The 27,886-nt window shown below is 41.0% G+C and overlaps 1 protein-coding gene across 10 annotated transcripts in view; it reads right to left on the bottom strand.

The window, feature by feature from the left end:
- Positions 1-27,886, bottom strand: part of QKI (QKI, KH domain containing RNA binding) — a 125,838-nt gene that overhangs the window by 57,921 nt on the left and 40,031 nt on the right. For 9 of the 10 annotated variants that reach the window (XR_009557358.1, XR_004692152.2, XM_035108588.2 and 6 more), the window contains exons 2-3: positions 25,630-25,772; positions 7,666-7,782 (exon numbers count right to left, since the gene is read on the bottom strand). Coding sequence is in view for 8 of the 10 variants with exons in the window: in XM_035108588.2 (XP_034964479.1) it covers positions 7,666-7,782; positions 25,630-25,772 (260 nt within the window). In the remaining 2 variants the exon portion in view is untranslated. Of the gene's footprint in view, positions 1-7,665; positions 7,783-12,551; positions 12,719-25,629; positions 25,773-27,886 lie in introns of those variants that run through there. The other variant, XM_035108594.2, reaches the window with a different exon arrangement.

The following is a 27,886-nucleotide window of genomic DNA, read 5'->3' as shown; positions in this document are numbered from 1 at the left end:
ACAATTCTGTGATTCTGTGAAGAAATCATGTGAGAAAGGCCAGTAAAGACTATGAAATACTTATATGGCACTGTTTAAAGCTCTACTACTATTATACTTCAAGAAACAATTCCAAGAGCTTGTATGTTAGAAGTCTCGGGTTTTAGCATCAAGTTTTATGACAATGACACCAAGTGTTTTTCCTACAAAGTTCTTGTATACCTCCAAAAGGTATCTGAAATACTAATTTCTCAGCACAAAAAAAAACATTCTCGTACATTTCAGAGTATTCTTTGCAGAAAAACCTTTATTGCCAAGATCACAAGTTAATTGCATAATTACTGAGCAGTTCCTCAGTTATTCTAGTTGATTTCATGCTTCTAGCCCAGATAGATATATAACTATTTGCAAACTAAATCAAACATTTTCTGCTCTCTCCATAACTATTTCTAGTTCATTATTGAATACCTGGTATTATAAACATGGCACACCTTGTAGTAAACACTATATTCACACAAAGAAATTCTGCCTCTAAGCATGCTTAAAGGTAAAGGTAAAAGGACCCCTGACCGTTAGGTCCAGTCGCGGACAACTGGTGCTCATCTCGTTTTACTGGCTGAGGGAACTGGCGTACAGCTTCCAGATCATGTGGCCAGCATGACTAAGCCACTTCTGGCAAACCAGAGCAGCGCATGGAAACGCCGTTTACCTTCCCGCCGGAGCAGTACCTATTTATCTACTTGCACTTTGATGTGCTTTCGAACCTGCTAGGTTGGCAGGAGCAGGGACCGAGCAAGGGGAGCTCACCCCGTCGCGGGGATTCAAACCACCGACCTTCTGGTTGGCAAGCCCTAGGCTCTGTGGTTTAACCCACAGCACCACCCGCGTCCCTTTCCTAAGCATGCTTAAAATGTATTAAATTTCTTCATCTCCAGAAAAAGAGAGGTGGCACTATCAGAGTTTAAAACAAGTTTAACTGAAAGCTGTTGTCACTGGTAGGAAGAAAAGTGCAGAGCCACTACTTCCTTAATCAAACAAAGCAGGTAATTAACAGCCATTCTGACATAGTCCCTTATCGCCAAAATACACAACACTACTCAGATCTCCTCTGTGCCAGTTGCTCTGCAACAACAAAGCAGGGCTGATGTTTCAGGGTCACATTCATTCATTCATTCATTAATACACAAGCATAACTTTATATTCTAGACACCTATAATTAAACACAAGAGCCACCTAACTCCAATTTTCAGGCATGCTTGCATGGGAATGTGATATTTTCCCCATAAATGATTGCCTTTCATTTCGTAGTTTCAAATAACTACAGTTCACATAGTTTTGATTGCATAGCAATTAGATACACAAATAATGCAAAAATGTGGTTATATGTTTTTTAGATTGTAAGCAATCAACCCTATTCTTTTTTTCTATACATACAAGCTTCTCATTAGAAGACAATTGTCTCTTACAAAACTGCCAGATGTCTTCTTCTTTAAAGTTAAGAAAATGACTAATAAACATGCAACACCATGGGTAAAATTCAACATAGCACTAAGGATACTGTTCTGCCAGCATAAGCCTTCTGTCAGCCCGCATGCTGTTCTTGACATTTTCCTGACCCTCCTGAGTGGATTTGAGAGAAAGGGGGGGGGATTCCCATCACACTAGCGGGAGTCCTTGTGCAGGCTTCAGTTAAGGGGATTGAGTGTTTGAATCTGGCCCTGTGAAACATGCTTTTTTAATATGCCTCTGAAATCATTCTAAAACTTTAAGGTTGGAGTGCACCGGGAAAATTATTCACCATGATTAAAAGCTAGACCTGTCCATCAAAATGCAAGATTCCCCACACCCTGTTCCCTCTTGGCCTCTGAGGGTTTCCACAGTCAGCATGGCTTCATCTCTCAGAAAACAAAGGGGGGTGAGGGACTGAAAATCCGGCATTTAAATAATGCTTTTGTGTGTTTCTAAATTGTTATTTTAGTGATTGGGGTTGTAATGTTTCAACAATATTACTTGGTTTTGGGGGGACTGCACACTGCTTAGAGATTTATGAAATACTGAAGCGGTATATTTCATATGCTTTTAATATGAAATATATAAATGGAAAAATTGAGGCCACAGAGCAACTTGGCAGTGTCTAGGCCAGGGCGGTCCAACTTTTAATACCAAGTGCACTCATGGGCCGCGTACTGCCTTGTCTTGCATGCCCCAAAATTTGTGTGCCCACCCTACCCCTGCCTTGTACTGCCTTCCAAAAGTTGGGTAAGTTAGGCACCAGTCTTTGGGAAACAGGTGCAAGGTTCTGGCAGCTGCTTCTTCTTTGGCGATCACTCGTATCCGAGTAAGATTGTCTTCCATAAACACGGTTTTAACAATGGATCCGTAAGTGACTGTGGAGGCCAATTCTGTTTCCACACGTCCTTCCACAGTGGGGGCATTGGTTTCCAGGCGGGAGTTGATCACGGTGTGGATTTGCCAAGCGCGCCTTCCTCTTAGCACGTTTCTCCCTTGCGTCCTGAGATCGAGTGTCTTCAAAGCCCATGACACCTTTGGTAAAGGCTGTTCTCCAACTGGAGCGCTCGGAGGCCAGTGTTTCCCAGTTGTGTTTATACTAGATTTTTTAAAATATTTGCCTTGAGACAGTCTTTAAACCTCTTTTGTTGACCACCAGCATTACGCTTTCCATTTTAAAGTTCGGAATAGAGTACGGTAGTTGCTTTGGAAGACGATCATCAGGCATCCGCATAACATGACCAGTCCAATGAAGTTGATGTTGAAGAATCATTGCTTCAACACTGGTGATCTTAGCTTCTTCCAGTACACTGATATTAGTTCGCCTGTCTTCCCAAGTGATGTGTAAAATTTTCCGGAGACACCGTTGATGGAATCTTTCGAGGAGGTGGAGATAGCGTTTATGAGTGGTCCATGTTTCACAAGCATATAGTAAGGTTGGTAGTACAATAGCTTTGTAAACAAGCATTTTGGTTTCCCTGCGAATGTCCCGGTCCTCAAACACTCTGCACTTCAATCGGGAGAAAGCCGCACTCGCAGAGCTCAGGCGATGCTGGATTTCGGCTTCAATGTTGTGGAAAGGTAACTGCCTAGGTAGGAGAAGTGATCAACATTTTCCAATGTTACACCATTGAGTTGGATTTGTGGCACTGCAGAGGGGTTGTTTTGCTTTTGTTGGTGCAGCACTTTGGTTTTTTGAATATTGAGTGATAGACCAAGCTTTTTGTAAGCTTCTGCAAAGATATTTAGGATGGTCTGGAGGTCATCCTCTGAGCGTGCACACGCTACGTTGTCATCAGCATACTGAAGCTCTATGACGGAAGTTACGATAACCTTACTTTTTGCTTTCAGTCTGCTCAGATTGAAGAGCTTTCCATCTGTTCGATATATGATTTCTACTCCAGTGGGGAGTTTCCAGTCAACAAAGTGCAGAATCATGGCAATGAAAATAATTAATAGAGTTGGGGCAATAACACAACCCTGTTTAACACCTGATCCCACTGTGAATGGTTCACTTTGAGAGCCATTGTTATCTGCAATTGTTGCTGTCATATTATCATGGAGGAGCCGAATGATGTTTACAACTTTATTTGGGCAGCCAATTTTCAGAAGGACAGTCCACAGGGCATTACGAGTTACAGTGTCGAAAGCCTTAGTCAGGTCAATAAACGCCATATACAGGGGTTGGTTTTGCTCTCTGCATTTTTCTTGAAGCTGTCGAGCGGTGAAAATCATGTCCACTGTCCCCCTAGAAGGCCGAAAACCATTTTGGGTTTCGGGAAGGGTCACCTCGGATATTACCAGACGGTTTGCTAAGATCCTTGCAAGAATTTTGCCGGCCGCAGCTAATAGAGAGATGCCTCAATAGTTTCCACAATCAATTATGTCACCTTTTTTAAAAAAAGAGATTGATAATTTTAGCATCCCTAAAGTCTGCTGGGATCTTTTCTCATTCCCAGATTTTTTCGATGAGATTGTGAAGTTGTTGTGTAAGCTCAATTCCGCCCACTTTGACAATTTCGGCAGGTATTCCATCAGGTCCACTGGCTTTGTTGTTTTTCATTTGGTTAATAGCTGTACACAACTCTCCCAGATTTGGAGATACTGCAAGCTCATCTCTAACTTGTTTTTGCGGAATTTGTGAGAGGACCTCAGAAGCTAGGGGGAGTTGCGATTAAGGAGATGTTGGTAGTGTTCTTTCCAGCGCAGTGCAATAGCTTATTTATCTTTTAGAAGTGTGATACCATCTGCTGAGCGTAGGGGGCATATGCCATATTTATTGGTCCATATTGGTCTTTGTAGCTTTAAAGAAACTCTGTTCATCATGAGTGTCTGCTAAGTGCTGGATCTCTTGAGCTTTTTTTATCCACCAGGTGTTTTTTAGTTCCCTGGTTCTTCTTTGAACATCAGCTTTAGCATCGGCATAGGTTTTTTTCTTAGTGGCACAGTTTCTATCTCTTTGCCAGATCTGAAAGGCCTTCTGTTTCTTGTCAATCATGTGTTCAATCTCACTGTCATTCTTATCAAACCAGTCCTGGTGTTTCTTGGTTTGGTATCCAATAGTTTGTTCACAAGGGGTCCAGCAGGGTCCTAGAGCCCTCCCACCTCCTTCCCAAAGCTCGGAAAGCACTAACTAGACTTTAGGAAGAAGGCAAGACTCTAGGGCCTGGTCAGAACTGTCACACCTTCTTCCCCAAGCCCAGAGCTTCAGTTACCACAAGGGTTGCATGTGGCCCTTGGGACGTGTGTTGGATCGCCATGGTCTAAGGGCTCTTGTTCGGGGCTGTGTTATTGGTTTTACTGCTGCAATTGTTTAAAATGTTTTTAAATGACTTTAATTTGTGGAATTTTAATATATTTTTGGTTTGTTTTAAATAAAAAACATAAGATGTGCCTGGAAATAGAGGAGCAGTGGGACAGAGTAGGGGGAGCAATCACAGTGGTTCAGGCCAGAGGAAGGCATGGTGTGGGAAGGTGGGGCTGGTTGGGTAAGGGGCACACAGCACAGGCAGTTGGCCATTGTGGCTGTGTGCCAATCCCTCCTCCAACCTGGGAAACTGTGGTTGTCCTGTCAGCCAACCCTCGTGTCGGTGACCGCTGTTGTCGAATGCTAGGTCATTTCAGAGTAGGACCTCCCTCATCCATGATCTGATTGTGTATGAGGAGGCTGATCTGCTCTGTATCACTGAGACCTGGGTGAGTGAGCAGGCTAGAGTTGGCTCTCACCCAACTGTGGCTACCCTGGGTATTTGGTGTAACATTAAGACAGACTTGAGGGTCGGGGAGGGGGAGTTGATGTGGTTTATAGTAATCACCGCCTCTATTTCTAGGCTCTCTATCTAGGGGTGGGGAATAGGATAGACTGGGGGTTCTGCTGGTTTACCGCCTGAGCTAACAGAGCTTGCCTTGGAGGTGGTGTTGAGGACTAAAAGACTGCTGGTTTGGTGGGGATTTAACATCCATGCTGAGGTCACTGGCTCTGGGGAGGCTCTCCCAATGTCACTGGTCCAATGCATGTGGCAAGGCCAACTGCTGGACCTTGACATGGTCAGATCACTTTCTGGTGAGATTTAGGCTTAGAGCAGTTTTCCCGCTCTGCAGAAGTGGAGGACTATGAAGATGGTCCACCCTTGGAGGCTTATGAATCCAATGGATTTCCAGGCAGCTCTGGGAGATTTTTCAGCTGATATGACTGGCACTCCTGTCAAAGCCCTGGACAATTTCTGGACTATTTGAATGGCTCAAGCTATTGACAAGATAGTCCCTAAAGCACCCTCTCCCACTTCATGGAGCCCGATTGACTCCCTGTTATACTCCAGAGCTTAGGGATAGGAAACAAGCTGGGAAACTGCTTGAAGAAAAGTTCAAGCAAATGCAATCAAACACTGGGGAGGGCTCATCATCGAGCCTCTCTGGTGCCAGTGAAAGCAGCAAAGAAGGAATACTTTGCTACCTCCATTGCATCCTCACTACCCTGTTTCTCCAAAAATAAGACATACCCATAAAATAAGCCGTAGCAGTATTTCTAAGCATTTGCGCAATATAAGCCATACCCCGAAAATAAGACATAGTGATAGGCACAGTTCTGGAGGCCGCGAAGGAAGAGGCTAGGCTGGACATGTAATTAGAAATAAGACATCCCCTGAAAATAAAGGTCTCTAAAAGGTTCGCCACCACTGGACTATGCAGAAATGGCAAAACTTTTGGGAAGAATAAGAAATCAAGAAGAAAATGCTTTTAAACAGGAATGGGGGAGATATTAGGATTGTTTAAATTACTGTAAACAATTCAATATATTAGCAGGATTAATTTAAAGTCAAGCAATTAAAAGGTGATTTTGGAAGAAATCCAGAGAATAATTAAATAAAAGGAGTTAAGGGGGAGATGCAGTTTTGGAAACGATTTTACAGGAAACCAGGGAAGGAGATTGATTATTTACTGTATATTTTTATTTGTTTGTTTATATTTCCAATGTAATGTACTGCAGTGTGCCGAGTCTTAAATTGCAATCAATCTAAAGGGTTATTTATTTTTAACAGGAACCAACTGGTGCATGGTTTAAACAGCAACGTAATCCACTGATTCCACTCTGACCTTGATATTAAACCTTGGATTTACATGGTTTGTGACTGAACTAAAATTAAGTGAAGGATGGCAATATTTGTTTCACAGATAAAATAAAAAAATTCCTTCAGTAGCACCTTCAAGATCAACTAAGTTTCAGTGTATCTGATGAAGTGTGCATGCACACAAAAGCTCATACCAAAATAAAAACTTAGTTGGTCTTTAAGGTGCTACTGAAGGAATTTTTTTATTTTGTTTTGACTCAGACCAACACGGCTACCTACCTGTTTCACAGATAGTTAATTGTGATATTTTCTAGTATGGTATCTTAAATATTTTCAAGGATAACAGCTTGTGACAATAGGGCACGGAGAGAAATACTGTAGTTGAAAAAGTTTGTAATATTATTTCAAGCATCTCAAGAGATTCTATTTCAAGCAACTTTTTAGTTGGAGTAGCACAACACTGATTTCCACCACCAAGTCATTGTCTATTTCAGAATTTTGTATCTAGCTCCGAGTTTGCCATCATTATCCCCTGAGATCACCAAATTTTATATTTTAACTAGCTGGAGCTTTGTAATTTGAACCATTTTCAAAATATGAATGTCATGTGCATCTTTCCACAGGTCACATTGCATTCAGCATGCAGAAGATGAAGCATAGAAAATAATTTAAGCTGTTTACTCAAGTAACCTATTGTCATTAGGACTCTTGCTGTTGTAATCAACCACCCAGTCATAATATATCTACAATGTCACCAAAAGTATGAACTCCAAGCCATGAAATCACTATCAGCCTTAAGTAAGTTCCCATGTCTCAACTCCTCAATTTGCTATAGGGATATTAGTACTGGCCTACTTACAATGATGTTGAAAGGATTATCAAGATAATGCATTTGAAGCTCTTTGAATACTTGATACTGTAGGCACAGTTATGAATTCTAGAGTCCTCTCCACCGAGACACACACAGTTCCCATATAGCTAAAAGCCTCAAGGTTTATTTAATCAGCATAAAATAATCATATGTACAAACAATGAATAACATATAAATAGCATAAACAAGCTCTTCTAACAAACTAGGAGTTTTAAAATTATCTTTAAATTATCTTACCTTCTTTTTGTCTCTCATGGACCCTTTGCCTCGGACCATTATCTTACATCCTGTTTCAGCCTCAAGCTGTTTAGCTGTTAGCCCTCTGGGCCCAAGGATTCTTCCAACGAAGTTGAACTGAAATTTAAAGAGGGGAAAATCACCATTTTCTTCAAAATACAGCAATAAACATTCAGATAACAATCAACATGACTGTAGTTTTAAGTACTAACAGAATCTTGTCCTAATTACTGCTACTCAATTTCCCCCAGAACAGAATATCTCTCCAGCCTATATTTCACTGGTCTGTTGTCATGCTGTCGTTTGCATGACCAACCACAGGTGGCACTAAGTCCTGAAAACAATTAGGAAGAGGATGCAGCAAGATGAAGCAGGGACTAAAGGAGAAGACTAAGAGGAGGAGGCAGAAGTAGAGCAACCAAATTTAACCTCTTGGTGGGCATAGATGGGTCCGCAGACCAGAGATTCTCCATCCCGGAGAGAGTGGATCCTCTGACCTCTGGGGCATGTAACTATTCCTGCCTGCTACAGTTGTCTTTCCAATTCTAGAGCTGGGGAGAGGAAGTGGGCATCATCCCCACAGTTGTACTAGGCTTCCAAGCAGATTTGGAGATTGCTCCTGAAACCATGCTGCATTGCCAAGACACTTGGAACACCATTACCAAGCACTATGCTTGCCAGGCCAATTTACTCTCCCAACTTCTTAATCAGAGACAAGACATACTATTTTGGGAAGTAGTTCTAGAAACGACCACTTTGTTGCCTATTAAGGCCAGCCAAACATTATGGAGTCCCCATATTTTACCTAATGCAAGCATCATTGTTCACTCTTGAATATGCAATTACTTTTGCTGCAATTCTTTTTGCATCACTGCATGCAGAGCTTTGGGAAACAAATTACAGGATTTTTAAACAAGCAGAACCACCAGCGATCTTTTTCTGCTTAATGCACAAATCTGAGCTATATGTTAATTTTATATTTTATTCTGACAACTCTTAAATGTCAGTCAAATGAAAATATTACTTTTACATCCTTCGCACATCTTAACCATGAGAAAAACTAAAAATTGATAGTCACTTCTCACTATGCTCCATCAAGTAAAGACTAGCAACTACAAAAACACAAACGCAAGAACATCTTCAGTCATATACTATGAAATTAGCAGATGTTCATTTGTTAGAAAATATTATATAGCTACTTCCAACAAATAACAAGTACATTCTGAATTGTAAAATTAAATAGGTCTAGTCAACATTTCTAAATAGTGAATAATCAGATCTGATTATATCATTTATATACAATGAGCTGTTACAAGAGTTGTCACTTTCAAAAACAGAGCAGAAAACTACATACGTACTGAAAACACCAACACATTACTATTCTCAACTGTGATACTAACTCAGATTAAAATTAATCAATATATTTTAATTAATCTATATTAAAATTAATCTATATATCCAGTGCACCTGTCCCACAAAGGCACTCTAAATAAAGAAAAGTATGTGGGGGGGGGGGGGGAATTGTTCACTATTAACAATAAAACAGCAGTTACATTAAGCTTCATATAACCATAGAACAAATTCTTCTGAAACACTGTCCAACTGCTACATTTAACAATAAGCATAATCCAGTCAATTCTACTTATTTCAATAGTCAAAGCTTAGACACTTACAGTGTTTCTCATATTATAAGACACGTCTTATAATTTTTTTTACTCGGGGGGGGGTGTCTTATTTTTTTAAAAAAAATTACAGTATGGTACCTCCCCTGTCGCGGCTCGGCGCCCGGAACTGGCTGCTGCTGCGCTGCTGGGCGCGTTGTCGGCGTTTCAGCAGGGCATGCTGCTGGGTCCCGCCGGGTCGGGACTCCACGCGGCGCGCGCTGCGGCTCTTGCTGCGTCCCGCTGCCGGGGCGGGGCTTGGAGCAGCGCCAGCGCCAAGCCGGCGGCGGGACCGGCAAAACCTGCAGCGCGCACTGCTCCAAGCCCTGACGCGGTGGTGGGACGCAGCAAGAGCCGCAGCGCGCTCAAGCTCGGGGCTTTTTTCACTTGCTCCTGCTTGGTGCCGAGCTCCCAGCGAGACTCACCGCCGCTGCTGCCTCCGCGCACAGCAGTTCAAAGCTCCGGTGGGGCAGCCTCTTCGCAAAGGAGCTCCGGGAGGGACCAGCGAGTGGTAGCCGCGGCGGCCAATGGAGGCTCGGCCGGGTGTTTTTTGTTGTTGCTGCTGCGTCCCGCTGCGTCCCTCCTCTTCCTGTCGCGGCTCGGCGCCCCGGAACTGGCTGCTGCTGCGCTGCTGGGCGCGTTGTCGGCGCTTCAGCAGGGCACGCTGCTGGGTCCTGCCGGATCGGGGTTCCACGCGGCGCGCGCTGCGGCTCTTGCTGCGTCCCGCCGCCGGGTTGGAGCTTGGAGCAGCACGCGCTGCGGCTCTTGCCAGTCCCGCCGCCAGGTCGGGGCTTGGAGCGGCGGGCGCTGTGGCTCTTGCCAGTCCCGCCGCCGGGTCAGCGCTTGGCGCGGTGCATGCTGCTGGGCATTTTGGAGGGGCAGCAGCAGCCGGTTCCGGGCGCTGACAGGCATCTTCCTCTTCCATGGCGCCATCCAGACCTGCTCCCACCACTACGGCTTATTTTTGGGGTATGTCTTATATTTCTTCAACTCAGGAAAATCCTGCCATGGCTTATTTTGTAGGGATGACTTAAAATATGAGAAACACGGTAATACTTCAATAAATCAGACAGTGCCTAAATCAAAGTAGATAGTACTGAAGATAAAAATCTTTTACTATACCTGAATTGCAAAAACAAAATAGTTTTAAATAGGCATATAGTTTTATGAAAGCAGCTGATGAATATCTAAAAGCAATGATAGTGGGAAGTCTTCATTGCCTACATGTAATGTTGTTGTTTCTTTCTCTAAGCTCAATACCAAGTATTAGCACAAAGCAGGCTTGGGCAAAACAGAAGAAACAGTGCCCCATCATTTGCTTCATGGTAGTTCTCAAGATATGTTCCTCAAAATGGCAGGATTTAAACCACCTCACAGCTGCATGAATATCAGTTTAATGTTCAAATTATGTGTGCAGCCTGCCATTATGTCTAGCAAGTGTTAGCAGCAACAAATTCTTTTGTTCCATGTCTATATTAAGAAATAGTTTGAAATCAATCTTCAAAAGGATGCCGAAGCTTAAAGCCAGATAAAGCAGGATTGAGGGAAATTTACTTCCATGTTAGTTCGAATTCATATTAATTATCAGTGACTATCCCATCTACACATTCGTATCAATGCAAATGTGTCCACTTTTTCCTATACAGATTATCTCTGTACTAAAAAAAAAAGTGTGCATTTGTCTATGAAATGTAAGGAATCATTGTTTTTGGAAAGCATAACTTGGTGGCTATAATTTATCCATAGACTTCTGGAAGGTACTATTCCTCCTTCAGAGGAATCTGCTAGAAAAGAAGCATTGATAAGAATTCCACAATTAACATCTGAGTTGGGATCACACTGTCCATTCCATTCACTGGGTGCATTTGTCCCACCTCTGAATGTATGTGTAGCTAGGTAAATGAGAGATTTTTCAGTGCTCCAGCCTCAGGGCCGTAATGCATTGTACACTCCAGGCAGCTGAACACTTGTAGGTACAATCTACAGTTCTACAAATCCAGAAACATTTCAAGGCCAACACCTCCTCTCTAACGTGAAATAAAAATAAGACCACCTAATCAAAATTGTATTCCAAACAGTATCAAGCTAAAATAATTTACAAGTACTACTTTACAAACCAATTTCATTTCTAATTGGTCCTGAAAATCTGCTGAAAAGCTGTGCAAGTCCCTCCAACCCTTGAATGCTCAAATCACATCTATCTTTAGAAATATCACTGACAATCAATTCCAAAAACTGGATTACTGTTTATCACTGCTTCTTTAATCTGGATTACAGTATCTCTGTGATCTTGATAAAATGAGTATTCTAGATAGCAGGTGTTCTGTGCTTTAAAAGGCAAAAAACTAAAAAAAAAATTAAAAATGTAGTATGAGTTTTAGAATGAATTACTAAATCCTTTAAATCCACATTATTCACCTCTAATAACCCATGTACCAAAGAGTTGAAGCGTTTAACTGATGAACAGCTTTTCTATCTAATGTAAATATAACAGATCAAATGCATAAAGCCTGAATGGTTTTCCAGGTCAATCATGATGACGATGACAATAATAAGGGAACAGTGGTAGTAGTAAATAAAAGTGCACAGCTTTAAAAAAAAAGACTGGTGGAGTTTTTTAGGAGCAAAGTAATATCCTTCTTACATTTAATTATGTCTGTATGAGGTAGCCCAATCATGTGTGAAATATGCAGAGGGGATTTCAGAAAATAATAAATAGTACTTCCCCACGCAATAACTCTGAAGGACCCCTTCCTAACTAAGCCCCAATTAACTCTCCCAAACCTGCTCCAGAAGGTTGGAAGATCTTCCACAGCAGCTTTCAATCTCACAAGAGGAACTATGATTGTACAAGGTCTTTTTTTATTTAAAATATTTCTATCCCCCTTTTTAATACTGATTCACAAGGTAGCTTTCAATATAAACATAGAATAATTAAGAACAACAGGATAAAAAGAGGAAAACAGCAGTGTTTTAACTCTTTATGGTAAAGGGAAAAGATGCCACAAAAAACCTGAAAGGTCCTGCTACCTGTTACCATCTACATTAATTCAGAAAGTGGGACCATTCTCAAGGCCTCTTAAAATGTTCTTAAAAGTTGAGCATGTACATGTGAGAGAAAGCAGTTTTCAGGTAACTATCCCAAAAAGTTGAGTGCTCTATTTCTATGTAAATTAGGAACCAATCTGATCATTTCTCAAATAGGATTATTTACACTCTACCTACCAAACATAGGCATGTCATTTTCATCTCATGAAAATCTTCTCTAGTTTGCCCAGTTATTCTCAGACTTTGGTTCAACCTATCAGTCTTGGGCATTTCATTTTGTTTGCTACTTTGCTTTTTTGAGGGTGGAACAGGGCCAAGGCAGAATGAAGCAGAATGGAACACCACTGGAAAGAAGAAGAGAAGAGAAAATTGTCCGTTGCTCAGATTCCTTTGTTCTCACAATTAACACATACTGTCATGGCTGCTTGTCATAAGACGCTACATGATTATATTTCAAATACCTTCCTTTTTTAAGAGAAAAAGGGAAGCATTCAAAATGCACATATATAGTGCAAAGAGATGCAGGACTTTCTTGAAAGCATCAAAGTGTGAATAACATTCTAGTTGTAAATGTAGATTATTTGCACCATCATTCCAGAAAAAAGAACAACTTTCAGTGAGCAACTTGATTTAAACCAATGGTTTAGAATCAGCCTTTGCTTGCCAATTTTGATTTTTACTATTAGTGGTTACTAACCTTTGGCTCTCTAGATGTTGAACCATGACTCACATCATCCCTGACTAGATGAAGCTGATGCAGGTTGGAAATCAACATCATCTAGAGCACTGTTTCCCAACCAGTGTGCCTCCAGATGTTTTGAGACTACAACTCCCATCATCCCTAGCTAGCAAGACCAGTGGTCAGGAATGATGGGAGTTGTAGTCCCAAAACATCTGGAGGCACACTGGTTGGGAAACACTGATCTAGAGGGCTACAAATAAGTCATCCTCAATTTAAATTGTTGTTTTGAATCACAATTTAAATAAAGCCACCATCTGCCTGTAGGTCTCCCGCTACCACAAAGAACACCCCAGGTTTCCCACTTGTGTCCACCCACTCCTGTAGTCTGCTATCTGTGGATTGTCTGGTCCTCCCCAGACAGATGGAAGAGAGAGAAGAAAGGAATATACAAACCCAAAGAACTTAACAGTGAAGCTGGGAAGGAAGATGAGGCAGTTGTGAAGAGATGCTGGGTGGCAAGCACTTGCCCAACAGTACCACTGAGCCTGAAACCAATTTCAATTGTAACCAAACATCATTTGACAAGCAGTGTTATTTAACAGCTCGTAACATATATTATGTAATCCTTGCACTAGTTAGCAGCTTCCCCCCAAATTTAGTGCCAACTGTGGTTTCTGAACTACGAAGACAGGCCATATCAGTGGTACCTCGGGTTACAGATGCTTTGGGTTACAGACACTTCGGGTTACAAACTCCGCTAACCAGGAAGTGGTTGCTCCAGCTTAAGAACTTTGCCCCAGGATAAGAACGGAAATCGCGCACCAGCAGTGCAGTGGCAGCAGGAGGCCCCATTAGCAAAAGCACGCTTCAGGTTGAGAACCGTTTCAGGTTAAGAATGGACCTCTGGAACGAATTAAGTTCTTAACCCGAGGTACCACTGAAGTCTTTTTCACATACTGAGGAAAAGGTTACTCTAAAACCAGAGAGAAAATTTAAAATATATTCTGTTACAGGATTATACTCATAACCCTGGAATAATTTAAAAGCATATTGTTACCTTTTTGACAGACAGACCAACTATCACTTTTTCTTCTTATTTTTTAAATAGAAACACTAGTCTTCCACAGATGATTTGAAACCTATTACTTTGCTGGCATCCATCTGTTTTAAGAGACATTAGAGTACACCTCTGGGGGTGAAGTCAAACCGCTGTGTTAGCAGCACTGAGGTGACCTCCCCAGGGCACAAGCCTGGCAGTGTGTATGGTGGTTCTGGGTTGCCCAAATGCAAGGTGGATAAAAATCCATGATTTTTTAAAAAGAAATCAAAAAATCAGATTTTTTTATTTAAATCAGTTTTTTTTATTTAAATCGATTTTTTTGATTTAAATCAGATTTTTAAAAAATTAAAATGCTTTTTGAGGAAAATATATTACCATCCAAAGGTTATTCCATCATGAAATAAAGATTAGTTTTTTTAATTATGTAGAATAAGGTTGTACATGTTTAATTTGGGGGGTAAATAAATGCCATTAATCCATTCACAATGTCATGCTCTTCCAGAGGTTTTTGTAAGATTATTGTGCAGTTTCTCTGCCTACAAGATATTATCACAGATGCTTGGTTAACTTTAGCAGTTCTCAAAATTGAATTTGACTCAACAGAGATCACATGCCTCTTCTTCACAGCAAAAATGTTATAACATGAACAGAGTTGAAAAAAAGACCTTAATCCTATTGTTCTACAAACCTATGAATACAGAAACAACCCCTTCAGTGCTAAGTTTCAAGAAGTTCAGTGAATAGAATAGAAACAATATTTTTCTGATTGTTTGGAGTATTTAAGTTTTTCATGTGTAGGCTGGGCTGACAGTCTAAGTTTCTTAAAATATATATATATTTGTTTTTGTTTAGCCAAATTAGTTAACAAACATGGATGTTTGTTTAGCAAATAACATATGCTATAATGTTATTGTTTCAGTTGAATAAATCTATTTAAATTGTTATTATTAAGGTAATGATTATTTTTTCTCCTTCCTAAGTACAACAGTAAAGTTGTCCAAATATAAATGATTAACCTATTAAACTGGGGATAAAAAACTAATATGAAAAGTTGTTATTCTAAAAATCTTCATCTACTTGCATATTAAAGTTATACCAGCAAGAATTAGTCTTTATGTAGAAAACTATGATTTAAATCAAGCCTTACTGACTAGTGATTTAAATCGTGATTTAAATCAGTTTGATTTAAATCAAATCCACCCTGCCCAAATGACAAGACCACCCTCTCAGCTTCGGTGGTGTGGTCCACAGGAAAATAGAGAAGTACATTTGGCATCAGTTTGGCTGCAGCAGTTGTTGAAAGGAGGCATACAAAATTTACTCCTTAGGCTTTTCTTCTCCCCAAGATATCCCGCAAGGCAGCGGAGGTTTAGGATCAGAGTTTCCTCCGCTTCTACATGGGCTACTTTCTCAGGTTGATGAGCCCCATCTGCCCCTCACCTTTCTCTGCAGCACATGCAGAAAATGCACTCCCCAGAAGGAGCACAATGTGTCCCCCAACAGAAGTGCTACCCTCCCCTAACACCCTGACCCATTGCTATCACCATATGGTGAAATTAAGTTTTGAGTAACTGCAAAAGTTTGTGTTACAGATTGGGAGCAGGTCTAAAGAAGTTTAAGAGTTTACTTTAAAATCTAAGTTTATTTAGATTTTAGTGAGAGAGATCATCCATTTCATCATCTTCATCATCATTTATTATTTATACCCCGCCCATCTGACTGGGTTTCCCCAGCCACGCTGGGCAGCTCCCAACCAAATATTAAAAACACAATACAGCATTAGACATTAAAAACACCCCTAAACAGGACTGCCTTCAGATGTCTTTTAAAAGTAAGATAAAAGTAAGCAAAGATTGTTTATTGCTTTGACATCTGACGGGAGGGTATTACACAGGGCAGGCACCACTACCAAGAAGGCCCTCTGCCTGGTTCCCTGTAACCTCACTTCTCACAGTGAGGGAAAACCGTCAGAAGGCCCTTGGCGCTGGAGGTGGAGACGCTCCTTCAGGTATACTGGGTCGAGGCCGTTTAGGGATTTAAAGGTCAGCACCAACACTCTGAATTGTGCTCGGAAAAAAGATAGCCCCACATAGAGCACATTGCATAATCCAAGCGGGAGAGAACTAGAGCATGCACCACTCTGGCGAGACAGTCTGCGGGCAGGTAGGGTCTCAGCCTGCGTACCAGATGGAGCTGGTAGACAGCTGCCCTGGACACAAAATTAAACTGAGCCTCCATGGACAGCTGTGAATCCAAAATGACTTCCATGCTGTAAACCGCATCCTTCAGGGACACAGTTACCTCATTCAGGACCAGGGAGTCCTCCACACCAGCCCACCCCCTGTTCCCCAAGAACAGTACTTCTGTCTTGTCAGGATTCAACCTCAATCCGTTAGCATCCATCCATCCTCCAACCGCCTCCAGACACTCATACAGGACCTTCACCATCTTCACTGGTTCTGATTTAAAAGAGAGGTAGAGCTAGGTATCAACTGTATATTGATGAACACCCAGCCCAAACCCCCTGAAGATCTCTCCCAGCAGCTTCACATAGATGTTAAAAAGCATGGGGGAGAAGACGGAACCCTGAGGCACCCCACAAGTGAGAGCCCAGGGGTCTGAACCATAGCTGTCAAGTTCTCCCTTTTTTAAAGGGAAATTCCCTTAAGCTGAATTGGCTTCCTCGCGAGAAAAGGGGAAACTTGACAGCTATGGTCTGAACACTCATCCCCCACCACCACTTTCTGGACACGGCCCAGGAGAAAGGAGTGGAACCACTGTATAACAGTGCCCCCAGCTCACAACCTCTCTAGAACAGGCTTCCTCAAACTCGGGCCCTCCAGATGTTTTTGGCCTACAACTCCCATGATCCCTAGCTAGCAGGACCAGTGGTCAGGGATGATGGGAATTGTAGTCTGAAAACATCTGGCGGGCCGAGGTTGAGGAATCCTGCTGTAGATGGTCCAGAAGGATGTTAGATTCCAAACTAACAGTGGAATCCTAGCAATATCTTACCCTTACATTAGTCTGTATATTCTAAGGCTGCAATCCTTTCATATATGGTATCAACTGAAATAAAGTAAATTCCCTTCTCAGATTATGCTTAGTAATTTTTGATAAATAATTTTCTGGACCTAGTTTATGAATATATCTTATTGACTTTCAACAAACACAAAGTTGAGCAACATGAAATGAACAAGTATTAGTCTCTTACAGACTATTCTATCAGTCATATTATGTAAAGGGGGTGCAAGGAAGACAGGTTTAGTACCAATAAAGTCACATTGTGTCACATAGCCTCTCCACAAACTTGCTTGCAAGCCTGGAGGCTTGCTACCTCCCTGTAGCGTATTGATAAATGTGAGAAGGGGAGCCTGATTTATACATGAGTAAAATTCTAAAGAGCAACTACCTTTATAGACCTGTAAAAATATGTATGAGCAAATATAAATTCCCTATTTAAACTCCTTAGCTGATTCACAGTTACCCTGAAGAAATTGATTATCCAAATATGTTGATTACCCTTTGCATATTAAAATACAATTTATCCAGTTAAAGCATTTTTGCTGAATACCCTGCATATCTATGTGTGGACTTCTAAATTTCACTCTTCTAATGATTGAGTCCACACCAGCATTTCAGCTAAACAGACAGAATGATTCCCCCCCCTCCCCCTGTGTACTGTTCTGGGGGGAGGCACCATTACACAAGCAAAAGTGATAGGCTTCTGCTGACAAATCCCACCTTCAAAGTTTACAACAAACCCTAAAAGTTTACAAAGTCTGCTAATAGATTTTCTTAGACCATAGAGTTGTTTTGGAACAAAAGTACAACATTAAAATATATCTAGCTGTCCCTAATACAATCTTTAAGATTCTATTCTGAATGCAACATAAATTCCCTGAGCTCTGGAAGCTGTAGATCTTTTCCATACAAAACTTGTGGCTGAACTTTAGACTTCAACAAGTTTCAATATTGGTATAGCTTGCCTTCTTTCCAATAGTTCAGCAACATTTGAAAACCTTGCCTACTCTCAAATAAGCTTTTAGCTTCATTTCACGAGGGTTCCATGAATACAAGGCAATGAAGAATACTCCAGGTCTATAATTTCACAAATCTTCACAGTTACTATAGTTTTCATAATTAAATTATTATTTGTTTACAATACGATCCTAAAAATGTGAAAAGCATTCTGAGTCCTATTTCTGCATAAGTAAATGTGAGCATACGACCTGCAAACAATAAAAGCAAAATCCGTACAACACCATGTCAGGGGGACCTCTACAGTTTCACCTTTAGTAGATGGAAAGCACTGAGTGTCATCAGCATAATTATTGTCAGCCGCTCCAAACTATTTCATGCAGAAGTTGAATGTATACAGCGGATAAAATGGACCACAGCTTATGCAACATGTTGCTGAACACCACTCTTCTTAGCCAGCCAGCCAACAAGCCAGGAATCAAGCCAGCAAAGTGTTGCTCCCTCAATTCTATCTTGGCAACTGGTCCAGAATGATACCAGGGTTAACAGAAAAAAAACATTTAGTAGGCTCCAGTCCATCTGCAAGCTTCTTGAATACTGTTCAAGTTCTAGTCTCAATTTTTCATATGGAAGCAGGTCATTACATATTTTGCTAAACTTATTTTCAAGAAATGGCTAATCTCTGCTTCTTATAGGAAAAAAGTTACAGTCATACCTCTAGTTGCGATATGTTCATGTTACGGATTTTTTGGGTTGCGAATGCGCCAAACCCAGAAGTGTATACTCCCGGGTTTCGTCACGTGTGTGTGCACAGAAGTGTTCTGTGCGCTTCGCACATGCGCAGGAGCACTGTATTACATCATGCGCAGAAGCGGCACTCTACTTACAGACTTTTTGGGGTGCAAATGGCACCCTGGAACGGATCGCCTCCGTAAGTAGAGGTACCACTGTACTAGCAGCAATTTGAAGAACTGCAACTTGTAAAGGTAAGTCAAATTCTTCTACATTAAAAAGGATGCTATAGTAATACTATATTTTAGTCTGCAAAACAGCAAGCAAGAATATATAATCATCTGAATAAATTGTAAGATTAGAAGGCAAACCAATCCATTTACAGTGGGACATTTCACCTAACAGGTAAAGGAGTGGACATAAAGGGATCTTACCACTAATGTTCATTTCTCCAAACTGTCTGACCTTCACTGTCAGTAAGCAGAATGACAAGCCCACCAACTGTTTTCCTCCCTGGGCTACAATGCATTCTCTTCCTTTTTAAGGCCAGTGTACCACTGCAACAAACAGCAGGGCTTAAGCCAGCTGCTAGAATGTCACACAAATATATTTAACTCTGATCTCATTTATTGCCTTCCCTTAGTGACAACCATGTAGTAACCTTCTTGCTCTTGCCTGCTGACATTCTTTACCAAACTGACACCACCACTCCATTAGACAAGGCACCACCACAATACAACAAGCTTATCTGTCATCAAGACACATGCTTTCTAGGTAGAGTCTTAATGTATTTACAGTGGTACTTCATGTTGTGAACGGGGTCCGTTCCGGCGGCCCGTTCGCAACATGAAGCACTGCATCTGCGCACACGCGTGACGCAATGCGGTGCCTCTGCACATGTGCGCAGGTTACAGATGCGCCGAACCTGGAAGTAACCTCTTCCAGGTTCAGCGCGTCCGTAACCTGAAAAGATGCAACATGAAGCGGATGTATCATACTGTATTGCTTTATTTACTTGAAACTACCTAGGACAAGCTGAAGTTTTGCAAATACTGGGGCACACCTTTTCCACACTAATTTCAGTAGAGCTGTGTACAAGTCATATGTGAAATTCTCATCCTGAATTTTTAAAGTTTTGTGTTATTACAGGTATTGTCATACTATTAATCAATATACAGATCATATATTAGAAAAGCTACCATACCACAGCTGCACGGGTGCCTTGGGTTGTTCTTTTTTTAAAAAAAATTGTTTTGGATCAAAAGTGTTGTATCTGAATGATCTAAGTCATTATTTTGGATAATGTGTTATGCACGTTCCCTGTTGGGTCATGTATGCAAGGTAACTGGCTGTTTAGTTTATTTTGTTTATAGTGAAATAAATTTTCACACACACACATGTACACACGTGCAGCAATTTAACACATTTTATTTTCTTCCTCAAGCTTTGTGGAAAAACTGATCCTTAAGAGACAAACTGGAAAAGGTTTGTGGAAATATAAGTACTTTTATTCCCATGTGAAGATTGCCATGTTTCATGATATTTCTGTTGTCATTGTTGTCCCCCCGCCAAAGCTCCTTTTATTTGACATGGGGGAGATTCACAGAACTACACTGGGGGATAATTCCACCCAAAACTTCCAATTCCAAAGTCAACCACAAATACTGTTTTAAAAAAATACATGATTTTAATAACAGCCTGCATTAGTTGAATTCTCAATATTCAAGACTTAGACCTGCTTCAGACATCATTTGATTGCCAGGAACATGTTTTGAACTTTCACTTCTCCCAAATTCCCTCCATCCCTGGCTTCTGGCACGCTTCTTTTGCCATGGCATCCGAATGATTCAAACTATATAGGGAAACCCCAATAATGTCCAAGGACAAAGATACTTTTGTCTCTAAACAGCAATGATGAATGAATGAGAATGCTCAAGTAGGCACAGAAACTCTGACAGAGGTGCTTGGGATAGGGATGAGGGAGAAAAGGCGAGGAGAAGCAAGGGAATATCATGGTAAAGGGGATAGCTGATTAATTGGTATTCCCAAGAAGGAATGCTTGCAGGTGCTACTTGTCTGACTTCTAATCCACAGCTAATATTCAGTATCCTTTTGTTTAGAAATGCAAGGCATCTACAGATAGATGATGGTCAGCTCATTTAAGCCCTCAAGTAATTGATCAAAGAACTGAAATATACACGAGTCCATCAACCACTGAATGATAAACTTATTCTTAACTGGGAACTAGGGATGCGGGGGGGGGGCGCTGTGGTCTAAACCACAGAGCCTAGGGCTTGCTGATCCCAGCGATGGGGTGAGCTCCTATTGCTCGGTCCCAGCTCCTGCCCACCTAGCAGTTCAAAAGCACGTCAAAGTGCAAGTAGATAAATAGGAACCGCTACAGAGGGAAGGTAAATGGCGTTTCCGTGCGCTGCTCTGGTTCGCCAGAAGCGGCTTAAGTCATGCTGGCCACATGACCCGGAAGCTGGCTCCCTCGGCCTATAGAGCAAGATGAGTGTGCAACCCCAGAGTTGTCCGCGACTGGACCTAATGGTCAGGGGTACCTTCACCTAACTGGGAACTAATGAGAAAAATTAATAATCTAAATCACATTAAGGAGCAAATCAGTCTAGAAAGAATAGCATGCTCCATGTTCTCTAATATACCTTCATATATTATTTTTGTTCTTTCAATGTTTGGGTTTCATTGCAAAAGAATTCTGTATTCCAAACTAGTCACAGAAAATTCATATGCTGTTTACAATCAGCCATCAAACAGAGTCATTTGCTGCTATAAAGGAGCATTTATTTAGCATGCCCAATGTATAAAGGTAAAGGTAAAGGAACCCCTGACCATTAGGTCCAGTCGTGACCGACTCTGGGGCTGTGCACTCATCTCGCATTATTGGCCGAGGGAGCCGGCGTATAGCTTCCAGGTCATGTGGCCAGCATGACAAAGCCGCTTCTGGCAAACCAGAGCAGCACATGGAAACGCCGTTTACCTTCCCGCTGTAGCGGTTCCTATTTATCTACTTGCATTTTGACGTGCTTTCGAACTGCTAGGTTGGCAGGAGCTGGGACCAAGCAACGGGAGCTCACCCCGTCACAGGGATTCGAACCGCCGACCTTCTGATCAGCAAGCCCTAGGCTCAGTGGTTTAACCACAGCGCCACCTGGGTCCCATATTCCATATTCCAGTATTCCAAACTAGTCACAGAAAATTCATATGCTGTTTACAATCAGCCATCAAACAGAGTCATTTGCTGCTATAAAGGAGCATTTATTTAGCATGCCCAATGTATAGAAGGAATCAAAGAATTTCAGCAATCCCCAACCAGATTCCAGGGAGTCCAGACTGCAGCTCTTTCTGGTGATGGCATTACTAAATGCTTGAGTGCTTCTTCATTTGTTTCGCTATCAACCGACAGGGTATTTAAACTGTAACCCAATGATCACATTTGATGAGCTCTCTTATTCATAGGAATCTGATCTTATGCAATCTTTTATTGGCAAGCTGGATTCCGGTAAGGTGCATGAAGTCAGCTTGACCGATTGCTCTATCACCCAGCTGATGGCAATACTTGTCATGGATATGTTCTTTCCCAAGTAAGCAACACACTAATCATGCTCAACCTCTAATTCACATTTTTGAAGACAGATTTTCATGATATCTCACTTCTCTTATCAACTAGTAAGTCTCTGCTTCCTTACCCTCTTGAAACCAAGCACAATAGTAGAATTAAGGGAAGTTAGAAAAGAAATATAGGTATAAATATTCAAAGCATTGTCAGAAGTTCACCTTGTTTAGTAGTGTCACAACTTGGAATAAAAAAATGAGACAGATTCCCTATCATATTTTATTAAAAGGAGACACTTTCAAAGTTTAATTTTTTTGGAAGAGACAGAAGTTCAATGGGCATGCCCTGACATGACTTTCTGGAGTATTTTACATAGCATCATGTCACTGAACATCTACACAGGACTAATAAACACTACTAATGGGGGGGTGAGGCGGTAAAACTGATGAAAGCCAGTGTGGTGTAGTGGTGAGAATAGGACCTGGGAGACTAGGGTTCAAATCCCAACTCAGCCCTAGCATGTATGTCTAGGTCTCTAGGGTGGCCTGGAGTACACTTGCACAGTTAAAGCTAGTGTACCAGCTGCGCCTGTTTTCGGGTACAATTAAAAGTGCTGCTTATGACCTATACAGCCCTCTATGGTTTAGGTCCAAGCTATCTGAAGGAGCGCATTCCCTCATATGAACCTGCCCATTATTTAAGATCTTTGAGGAAGGCCTTCTTTCGCTTCCGCTACCCTCACAGGCATGCTTGGTAGGGACACGGGAAAGGGCCTTCTCATTGGCTGCTCCCAGACTTTGGAACTCCCTAGAGAAGTCAGACTGGCTCCCTCCTTGTTGTCCTTCTGCTGGCAGGTGAAGGTTTTCTTGTTCCAAGAGGCTTTTGAGAACTGACTGCTTTTAATGAGAGGGCTGGTGCCGTGCTGTTTTTATTCTAATTATCTGTATGGTTTTAATAGATTTTGTGTGTGTGTGGACACACACACACTCTCTTTTAATTTCAAATTCCATCAAAGTTTAATTTTTAAAATGTTTGTTCATAGCTGTTATTATTATCTGTGAGCCACAGTGAGCCTCTGCCAGGGAAAAGGGTGGGGTATAAATAAATATATATACAACTACAACAGCAACATAAAAAGCTGCCTTAGACCAGGTCAGGTATTTGCCCATCTAGCCTAATATTGCCCATTAAGACTGGCAGTGGCTCTCCAGGGTCTCATCACTTCCTGCTGCAGGAATGGAGAACCTCAGGTCTGGCAGCTGAATGTGGCCTTCCAGGCCTCTCCATCTGGCCCTCAAAACTATCTACAGCTCATACCCTTCTCATTGGCCCCACCTGGCACCAGAAGTGCTTTTGCCTGACTGGAATGTGTCCTTAAACTCTGATGATGCCTCTTGCAAATCTGGATGGCAGATAGGGAGGGCTGTATAGGAACTGGCCTACTATACAAAGGCAAACTCTGTCCACTTTTGCTTTTCGTCATATCCACCACTAGCACGAGGCCCTTAGAATATTGCCTAAAGGGAATGTGTCTCTTAGCTCGAAAAGGGATCCCCATCCATGCCTTTCTAGATACTTTACCTGGAGTTATCAGGGATTGAACCTGATAGCCTCTGCCTACAAAGCATGTGCTCTACACTATTGAGTAATGGTTTTCTCCCCTGGAAACAGATAGTTGTTTTGGAGGGTGGGAAATTTAAACTGGGAATAGTGTAGATAGCAAGAAAATGGCCCTATGCATTTCAAAGGATTTCAAAGTCTGAAAGCAACAAGAACCAGGAGCTAATAAAAATAGAAATATGACATTCTCATCAGCCCAAATCAGCAAGCAGCATGAAAAGCGATTTCAGAAAAAGCAGCAACTTGGCAGAAGCCCTGTCCCAGGGTTGGTATTTTTTGCTTTTTTTGAGTGGAGTGCTCCTCTCCCGCCCCACCCCGCCCCGCCCCCTGCATTTTCTGGTCCCATGCCCCATTCACTGTATTAAGACAGTAAATGCTACCCTATCCTGCATTTTAAAAGGTTTTTGAATAAAATTATATGGACTCTGAATTCCTTAGTTTGTTATGTCTTCATTCCATAATTTACTCAACCATTATTAATTCAGGAAGAGCAATATCACAGCTTTCCATTTAGTAGTAACTGTTTTATGTACTAATTTATAATTGTCTGTTACTTACAGTAACTGAAAAAGTTACCATTGCTCTTATCAGTATAGTTTCTTTCCTTTTTTTTAACTAAAACATGCATGTATAGACACTCAACATGCTCAGCTGTGACAAGTATAGAAAGTTTGAGCACACTTCCCAAACTCAGTTCAATGTGCCTGCAAGTGCTGTGCCCATAATAGGTAGGGCTCAATCGAATCCTAGATATTCTCAGAAAAGCAACTGCACAGATTGTGTATATTTCCAAAAGAATAGACATAAGATTGGATACTTCTCTCAAAACAAAATGGTCAAATGACCAGTCAATCACATTTGAATGTTGGTTGCCTTCCGTTAAACTATACTGCCACTGTATAAAAAAATGAAACTTGCTAGCCACATTTTTTCCAACTACTGTATTAGCAAATCAAAACTTATTACTCAAGATATTTCAATGTAGATCTTGATGTTTAAAGAGTTGTTTTTTTAATTAGAAAAACTTTAGCTTTGCAGAAGTTCATCCAATATGAAGTTTCAATTGTTATTCTGTTGTAGAGGCAAGATGTCATGTATTCTGAAGTGTAATCCCATATGTTACAGAAAAGGGTCCTACCAAATTATCATCTGAGCAGCAAGCTAGCCTATCCCTGTTCTTAGACATAGGAAGGCTCACATATGGGAACATTTCAGAAACATCTCATTGGAGACAGGTGAGTTGATCCTGAGCACACAAACTGCAGGTGCTGTGGGGATGAGTACAAATGGTCTCACCCCTTGGCATAATGACAGAATCACGCAGCTTCCAGGACAGTATTGTTTTGCCAAGCATTTGACAATAGCTAATGCCGCTAACAGCTCATTATACTTTGTGAAGTGACCACTTTCTTAATCTTAGTTTAGTCCAGAAAAACAGCAAGATATAAGCCATAAAATAAAAAATAAAGATTGCTCTATTTATCAGACCTTATACCTCAGTAGTATTCTTAGATCTAGAAAACTGGCAAACATGAAGCCACACTGAGAGAATATTGCACAAGCTGTAAGCCAGAAGATAGATTCACCAAAAGAAGGTACTTACATCTGGAAATTCTTTTACAGGCACATATAGTTTCTCTTGTAACTGTACAATAGGTCCCACAGCATCAGGTAATTCTGCACTTCTCTTCTCCGTGCTTCCATTTAACGTGTCGTTATACATGTCTTTCCGTACTCTGCTAATTTCTGTGGGGGGAAATGTATACTTTGTGTTAAACTCAAGACACTAAAATTTCTAAAACATTTATTTATCAATTTATTGTCATTTTATGGGATGACATTTATGGACATTATGGACAAATTATGGACATTTATATAAACTTTATGGTTTATAATGTTCTATTAATGCAATTAGAAGGTACTCTGAGGTAGGAGAGGACATTCTGCTTTATAATTGGTGCAGGGAAACTCATCAGTTCCATTTACTGCTTCATCATATATTTGCTTTCTAAAAAATACAACTGGAAGTAAAATTGCCAATACAAAACCTCTTAGTTATTGTTACCATAATATTTTACTCAAGTCTACCTTCAAATTTTGATTCAGGCAAAATACTGAAACCTCATGAACTATTTATATGTCCAAAATAAAAGTGTTTTTGCTTGCTTTATGAAATCAAATCCAGGCATGATAGGTATCATCCAACATCACAATAGTGCAACAGGACTTTCTTCCTCTCCTTATGGCTGCGGGCCCCCAAAAGTTGCTTCTGAGGGGCGGGGAGCACTACAGAATAATTATGGGAGGTGGGAGGAGAGGAAGTTCCATTGCACAAGTGGAAACTTCATTGCACAATCAGGCGGGAATCACAGGATGTTACCGTAAGGGTTCAACTTCAGAGGAAACTATAGCAAACAGAAAATTCCTAGGAATTCTAGAACTTTGTTGGGTCCATTGAAATACACATGATCACATCAGGTCTAATGCTCAAGAATCAGTCTGGACAATCTTCTGAACCCTCACCTAGTAGTGATCCAATCATAAATGAAGGAACCAAAGCCAACAACCTATTTCCAGACCAATGCAACAAACCAGATATTCAAAAAGAAAAAATAACATCTACTGTACATGCTTCAAATGTGGGGCTGGGAACTCAAAAGGAACCATTTTAGATAATACTGACCAAATAGAAATGACTATTCAGCTCTTAAGTAATTCATGTCACACCTCACATCATGATGAAGTCACAGAATATCACTGCTTTGACAGAAATGAACCTTGCATTTACCAAGATCAATCAGCTAGGTTTTCAAGCAAGTGTTACTGAGGACTGCAGGCTTGAATGTGGCTTTGCTTTACTTTTCTTTTTAAAGGCCCACATTTTGGCAAGTTAAACAGACACCCATGTGTAACGTTAGGAACATAAAATGATACCAATATCAGTAGAAGCCTCACAAATTCAGTGCACAGCAATTATTAGACAACAGTTTCTCTAGCTCACCTCCCCTACAAACCTTACTTCTGCCATTAGGGCACACTGGCCCCAACTCTTTCTCAAATTCAAACAGGCTTTCTTGCCTTGTAGTATAGAGAATTATTCCGTGCCACAGGCAACACATATGACTACTTACAGGCTGCTGAAATAAAGCTAAACAAAAACGAAACTTTAAATACATGTACAGGGTGGAGGGGCAGAATCTTCCTAAGTTACTAAACCAATGTTTTGGAAGCATCTCTTAAAGAATAATTTTCTGTTCCTCTCTGCCCTATTCCATTTTTGATAAATGTTGTCTTTCATTAAATTTATACATTCTGTTGGTATTCGGTACAACAGAATCTAATTAACTAGTAGTCACTTTAGACTGTGGTGCAGAATATTTACTATTGTATCCAAAATGGAAAAAAAATTCAAAGAGCACATCCAGTTACACTTAAGCATAATAACAGTAATTTCATTTCTCTAACACAAACTCACATAAAATACATCTATGCAGTGTACAGAATTCTCAACTAAAACAAACTTTAGACTGAATAGTACAGTAGTCTCCCCATGTTAAAACCAGTAAAGTTTCTAAAGCAGTTTGTCATGTTTTAAGAAAGGGAATTCCACTAGGTAGCAAAAAACTGTTACATTACTTTAAGTAGCTCTTTTGATCACATACATTAATAGGATTCACTGCAAATTACTGTTTTCCTTTGCACTCATTTCTCTTACACAGCAGTTCGAAAGCACACCAGTGCAAGTAAATAGGTACCGATGCAGTGGGAAGGTAAACAGTGTTTCCCTGCGCTCTGGTTCAGTCACAGTGTTCTGTTGTGCCAGAAGCAGTTTAGTCATGCTGGCCACATGACCCGGAAAG

Source organism: Zootoca vivipara, chromosome 3 (genome assembly GCF_963506605.1).
Source record: "Zootoca vivipara chromosome 3, rZooViv1.1, whole genome shotgun sequence".
In the NCBI taxonomy this organism is placed as follows: Eukaryota; Metazoa; Chordata; class Lepidosauria; order Squamata; family Lacertidae; genus Zootoca; species Zootoca vivipara.
This window is presented reverse-complemented; position numbering and strand designations above follow the sequence as displayed.